General features: G+C 40.3%; 1 protein-coding gene across 2 annotated transcripts in view; it reads right to left on the bottom strand.

The window, feature by feature from the left end:
• Positions 1-3,674: 3,674 nt before the first annotated feature.
• The window catches only part of chst11 (carbohydrate (chondroitin 4) sulfotransferase 11), an 87,069-nt gene continuing 84,113 nt past the window's right edge, over positions 3,675-6,630 (bottom strand). For both annotated transcript variants that reach the window (XM_020601246.1, XM_020601247.1), the window contains exons 3-4: positions 4,914-5,143; positions 3,675-4,734 (exon numbers count right to left, since the gene is read on the bottom strand). In XM_020601246.1, coding sequence (XP_020456902.1) covers positions 4,110-4,734; positions 4,914-5,143 — 855 coding nt within the window. In that variant the 3' untranslated portion in view covers positions 3,675-4,109. The remainder of the gene's footprint in view (positions 4,735-4,913; positions 5,144-6,630) is intronic.

The following is a 6,630-nucleotide window of genomic DNA, read 5'->3' as shown; positions in this document are numbered from 1 at the left end:
AGTGACCAGACAAACTACTGTGAATATTTTCAATGTCTCTGTGTGGCTGTAAATAAAAGGCACAGAGAAACAAGAACGCCATACAATGTAGGTGTGTGGCAACCAGCATAATCAAACAATATAACATTCAAATATAAGAAGCAGATTGAACTACATAATGTCTACACTGTACAAAACATCCTGTTTTGGGATATGTCAGAAATGAAACAGTAAGAGAAGGAGAGCAGTTGATCAGAAATCCCCGACTTTGTCCTTCTGTGCCAATATTTATGGAGAAAAGCATTTTTAATATTTTGTATGCCGAACAGCATCCAAAGTAAAATATTAAAAATGCAGATACTTTTTTTATATTTCATGATATTATTCAACATTATGGGGAATATATGTAGTTGCTTTCTTGCTGAGCAAATGATAAGATTCACTATGTAACATTGTTCAAGAAATAAATGTGATGCTGTTTATAAGTCAAAAAAGTTTTTTTAAATATTAGTTGTATCAATATACAATAACTCTTTCAAACAGAAGAATACGATCAGAGTGAGACAAGAAGACATTGTTTCTCAGGAGCTATATACAGTATATATCTTCTTTACTACAAAGCTATAAGCACAAATCACATCAACCGGTCCTTGAGAAAAACTTCAATGGATCTGTTTGGAAGATTTCTTGTGTTTCTTGCAAGCAAACAAGCAAATATGTAATTCAGTCTAATAATAGATGTTGTTCAAAAACAACATGGATACACTCCTTGGCTGGACTTGAATATAATGCTCCAACTGGGCAGTAAATTGGCCTGGATTTATGCAGACTGTGGAGAGAAGAATAGGAATAAAATTGCTTGAAATATGGTAGTTTCTTTATATCCAAGTCAGAAACTCCACCAGGGCCTGTCAGTGCTTGCTTAGCTGCCTGTGGGGATTTTATACCAGCTCTGTTTGTTTAAACAGGCTGTCCTTTTCCTGCAGGGATGGTAGGGATCATCAACACTGAATTACTTGTGTGTTTTTTATGCAGGAGGCCACTTTTAGAGCGAGGTGGGAGAGGAGAAAATAAAGCGAGTAGAAGAGAGGCCTCTGTAATGGCTTGTTTGCAGGCTAAGAGGTCCTTTGTGTATCGTTCGTCTTCCATTCTGGGGCCAAATGAACAGTTTAAGCTGAGGATCAGTCAGTGTGTTACTTGCCCGCGCCTCTGCTTAAAACTGCTGAGTAAGATGCTGCGTAGTATCAATATCAGCAGGAGTGCTAATGTGCAAGCTGATTGTATGTATTTTTGTGTGTCTAACCCAGGAGGAGGCTGTGCTGTGAATACAACCATTGTTTCTGTAGGAGAATGAGGGCCGGGGGTACAAGCCAGGCCAGGAGCTTTCCTCCTTTATTAGAGCATGATGTCTGTGTGAGAGTGAAACAGAAAATAAGGCTGTTCTCTCATCATAACCCCCACACAGGCATGTGCACTTATGTACAGTAATAATGCTTCAGAAGAGATTTGCAATTGAAGCATCCATCAGAATAGTTAAGGATAAGAATAATCACCTTTATTTGGCCAAGTATGTTATACACACAAGGAATTTGTTTCCGATACAGAACCGAGGCAGCCATCTGCAGCACCAACTCAACCTATGGCTCTAACCATCGGGGGCAACTTGGGCGTTCAGTGTCTTGCCCAAGGACACTTCGACACATGGACTGCAGACACTGAGATTCGACCCTCCAGTTGGGATACGATTGCTCTACCCACTGAACCACAGTCGGCCCCCAATAACATTTAGTTTTAATCTACAATGCAGTCAGAACTACACAAAACATTATAGTGAAGTTGTCCAGGATTTGTATTATAGGCTAAGTAAACAAGTAGTTTGTCACATCAACTGTTACTGTGGTTTAGTTTTCTTTTCTCTCTCCTCTTTCCACTCACCCCAACCGATCAAGGCAGAAGGCCGCCCACCAAGAGCCAGGGTCTGTTGGAGGTTTCATCTGTTAAAGGGAGTTTTTCCTCCCCATTGTCACCAAGTGCTTGTTCAAGGGGGATTTGTTAGGTTTTTCTCAATAATGATAATAATAATAAATATAGACCTTAGTTTGTAAAGTGTCCTGAGATGACCTTTGCTGTGATTTGGTGCTATACAAATAAAAGTGAATTGAATTGAAATAGTGCATATCTCCATATTCCCAGACAAATTTACAATTAATCATACTATCACAAATCAATTGCCACTCATAGAATCTGGGACTCTTGGGAGCCCAGTGAGGATTTAGGGCCCCAGAATAATTGAATGTCAAGGGGTACATGGATCTAGTGAGTTATAATTAACAGCAAGAATGACTGACATAACTACATAAATAAAACCCTTTTGTTAAAATCAATATAACAGAGAGGGGGAGTACAACCATAGGTTCAAACTCAAGAAAAATTCTTAGTCAGTCATGTATAACAAAGAGATGCAGCTTTTCAAAAAAATGTCTCTTTTACTTAAGAGCTGGTTTAGAATTTACATAGAGGTGCAAAAATCAAAATGACTCCTTCTCTCTTTGCAGTTTGAGACAGGACATATTTTCTCTCTCTCCCTCCTGTGTAATCCAGTATATGGTATGATGAAGAATGCAGCTATTTACCTTGACTGCTTAGCATTGATACAACTGATCACATTACAGTATACAGTAGGTTTCTGATTCTGTGATGTGGGCAGGAGGTTGTTGTGGACAATGAGAACAGTAGCTAGTTTTCATGGTCTGACTGGGGAGGGAGGGTATCTTTACATGATTTGATTAACAGCAGTGATGTACACTGAACAATGAGTGTGGATCTCTGAGGTTCTCACATTTTGGCACCAGATGATTGACAACAAGAAATAACCGTAATCTCCATAAATCTCTGATGAACTCAGACACAGAAGGACAAAGTTACAACTGAAAAGTACCATACACCCTTCAGAAACAAAAATATTGCAATGCACTAATAATGTATTGGAGGCAAGTTGTGGAAAAAGAAATCAACATGACAAAACAAATCAACAGTTCAACGTTAAAAATCTCTTTTAAAATTATCCCAGGTAGAACAAAATATTAAATGTTTCACTCTTTGTTTAATCCACAAAGAAAATTAAATAATCTTTGTTATTGCTGCTCGCAGCAATGTTTCATGAGACACTAAAAACAAAACTAAGCATGAAGACCAAAGGATAATCTTAATTTACTGAGCAACATGTTTGGTCGTCAGAGCAGAGTTTAATGGTTGTGGCCCTGAATGTGTCCACTGAGCCTCTAGGTGGGGCGTGGCTGAGTGGAGTTTTGAGATCCAGTGCCACTAACCCTTTCAGAACCACTTTGGCCTGTCTCTTTTCTTTCAGCTCAGCAACAGATGTGGTGCTCACAGCTGGTGCACTCCAATCATGTGAGCACATTCTGTACCTTTCTAACCGTGTCCTGTAGCTCAAAGTGTCAAGGATGCTTGATGCTAATAGCGATGATTTATTAAGCGCTTGTATACTCCAGGTCTTGAGAGTAAAGTCAGTAGCCATTATTACAGGATGAAGAGCCAGTTTCCCTCTGAAATGTGTGAATTTAATGAGGATGATGGGTACTAACGCACAATACTGACAGTGCAGCAAAGGACAGCAACTGTGTTACAATTTGACGGAGTCTCTGTATTGATTCGATGGTGGGGGTGGGGGTGGGGTAAACTTAGCTTCCACAATGTATTGAGTCAGGGCACGTGCAAGGCTGCTGATTGCTTTGCAGAAGCTGAAGCAGCCTAATTTCTTAGCAGTTTGTTGGGGTGTTGGGAATATCCTCTCAGGATAGGTTCCCTGTTTAAAACTTCTTGAAGACCTGCTTCACCAACACAGTTTAGTCTTTGCATGCGTTTGGTCCATTTAGACCCCATTCTCATCCAATCAGTGCTCTCTGTGTCACCCAGAGTTGACTGGACATCTACCCAGTTAGGCCCATACAAGCACACCTTTTCTTACTTTCAGCATTTGTTTATATGTCTAATTCATACCCCACACCTGCAAAATACAATGACAGGTTTTTAATCAAGTTTGCATCCTAAAAATTCTGTCTTCTCCTTAAACAAGGCAACGATTTTCAGAGTCAAAGCTCTGTCCTGCATTACTCCAACCGAAGGTAGCTGGGTGTGGAGTAATTGAACATGAGGAAGTCCAATTTGTAAAGCTGGTAGAGTTGGATCTGCTGTTGAGTACTGATATTGCTGAAAAATTGGGCTGTCATGGCATCTGTAGTACGAGTAGATTTGGCATAGCTCGGGAAGCGCAGGGAGTCACCAACACCCACCAGCCGCAACACATAGTTTGCATCTTCCTCCAGTGTCTCATACTTGCCCACAAGATCATAATGGATGTGACATGGGTGGCAAAGCTGATAGACAGTCTGCCAGTGCTCATTGAGTGGGCCATCACGCTGTGTAGCCGGGTCAACTAGGTACTCAATGAATTCCTTAAATTTGACATCAGCACCATTGAGCAGGGCATCCTGTGTGGCATTCTTGCGGTAGCGCCGTACTATACGAGTGCCAAAACGCTTGTGGAAGGATGAGTTGTACTTGAGGGTGAACTTGTTGCGGTATGCAGAGACAAGCCTCTCAAAGGGGTCACGAACAAAGAGAAACTTGAGGTAGTTCTTGAGGCGATGGTTGATCTCAGCAATGCTGTACTGGTTCAGCGTTTTCAGGTTGGAGGAAATGTGGGCTTCATTGGAAGGGATTTCCATTGGGTCACTGGGGAAGAGAAACAAAGACATTGAGGAATATGGGCAAAACAAAAAATATGCATTCGCATGATGTAACTACCTGCAACATGGATTTTTTTTTCCTGTTTGTCAATCACAGAGCAATAAAAGTAAAATGGGAATGAATGGCAGCTAGTAAAATGCTGATTTGACAGGCACTAGACTCACCTGTATTTTCCCCGGCCTGTGAGCACCATCATGACGCGTTTCCAATTGGTACAGGCCACCTTGGGGACATAACAATAGATGAGCTCATGGTCCTCATCCACCACAAGGTGTTTGAGGTCTCCAGGTGTCAAAACCCGCCTCTTACGGCTGGATGCACTGTAGACTCGACAAGCATCCACTACCTGATCCCTCCTGGCTTGATGGAGCAAGGCTGCTTCTGACAAGTCCGGCTAGTTAGGGAAAAGCAAAGATGGAGGCATGGGGAGAAAGAAAGAAACAGTGCTGAAAAATTCGGTAACAATTTGAAAATGTAATTATTAATAGCAACACACACTGATTGTTTCTATCATAAGCAGGCATTACCGGCACTGCCGTATTTGCCTTTAATTAAATTGTGCAATAGAAAGCTAAAACAGAATGATGGAGGACAGATGGTGAATGCAGTGAAGGTCCCCGGGCCAAACTTGAACCAGGAACATTGTGGTCAGCATCTTAAACCGGGTCTTGGTAGCTAAATGACTGTAAAGCCAAAAATAGCTACTGATGTGTGTGTTGCATTATCAAAATTTGAGGACAAATATAGTTTTATTTATACAATTGCTATACAATTGCTACACAGGTCAGACGCCACAGTTCCTGTCTCTGCCCACATGTATTCCTCGCTAATTTTTCTACAAACCTTTATTCCCCATCTATTTCCCCAGATTTTCCCGACAGCTTTGCTCTGCACACCTGTTGCTAATCCCAGCACCACAATTTGCTCATCAGCTCCCTCAGTATGTACAGTATTCTTCCTGGTTTCCCTTGTGCCTTTGCCAGATTATCTGATGTGCTCACTGTAGCTTTGCTTCCCTGTAGCCTCGGTCCTTTAGCCCTCAAGTGTTTCTCCTGTTCCCTCATGTTTGGACTCTGCCTTTTGCCTACTCCCATGGATTTATGGCTAAGCTTGGACTGTTTGTATGCCTCTGACCCCTGTCTCACTCAGACTCTGGTTCTCCCTGCTCAGTTTTGTTTGCCTAGACTCCAAGCATGCCCTCATTCATTGTGTCACTTAATAAAACTGTTATCTTAATCTGCCAGCTCATCTGTTCTACATGTCTGCAAAGGGGTCCATATTCATATACTAAACAACTTGAATTTTTTAATGGTCTCCAAATATATTTTACAATATATGTTAGTTTTATTCAGAATATAATGTGAAATCACCACATCTTTTTCAAAATTAAATCACACTATATGGTTTGAAAAATATATGTGCTTTGTGAAAAGCAGCAGTAATCTTCACAACAGTATTATGTAATAATAATACAGTATATTCCACAGAAAAATGCAATTAGTATGAAATAAAAACAACAACAAAACATTAGATTTATATATATGAAATTATACTGTGATAATTTTCTTTCTTGTTATTGTTTCATATTTGCTCTCTATTATGTTACTGTATAATTTCCTTTATACATTGAACCAAGATAGATGAGAGATAGGCAGACAGTGAGAGAGGGTTTTTAATCTCAGCCTTTATTGTCATACTCATTTCTTTTCTGACTCTATCCTTTTCCCTTATCTGAGTCACCTCAGAGACTGTGATAGAGATCAGTTGATGGGTATAGAGGAAAATAATGATTTTACAGATATTGAGTATTCAGTGTGCAAATTTAGTCAGCAGCCATTCATCTGAGGTGTATTTCATGTTCACTGTGACACTTATGATGAA

This window comes from Monopterus albus, unplaced genomic scaffold (assembly GCF_001952655.1).
Source record: "Monopterus albus unplaced genomic scaffold, M_albus_1.0 scaffold51.1, whole genome shotgun sequence".
Classification (NCBI taxonomy): domain Eukaryota; kingdom Metazoa; phylum Chordata; class Actinopteri; order Synbranchiformes; family Synbranchidae; genus Monopterus; species Monopterus albus.
The sequence above is the reverse complement of the archived record's forward strand: the minus strand, read 5'-3'. Positions and strand labels throughout refer to the sequence as shown.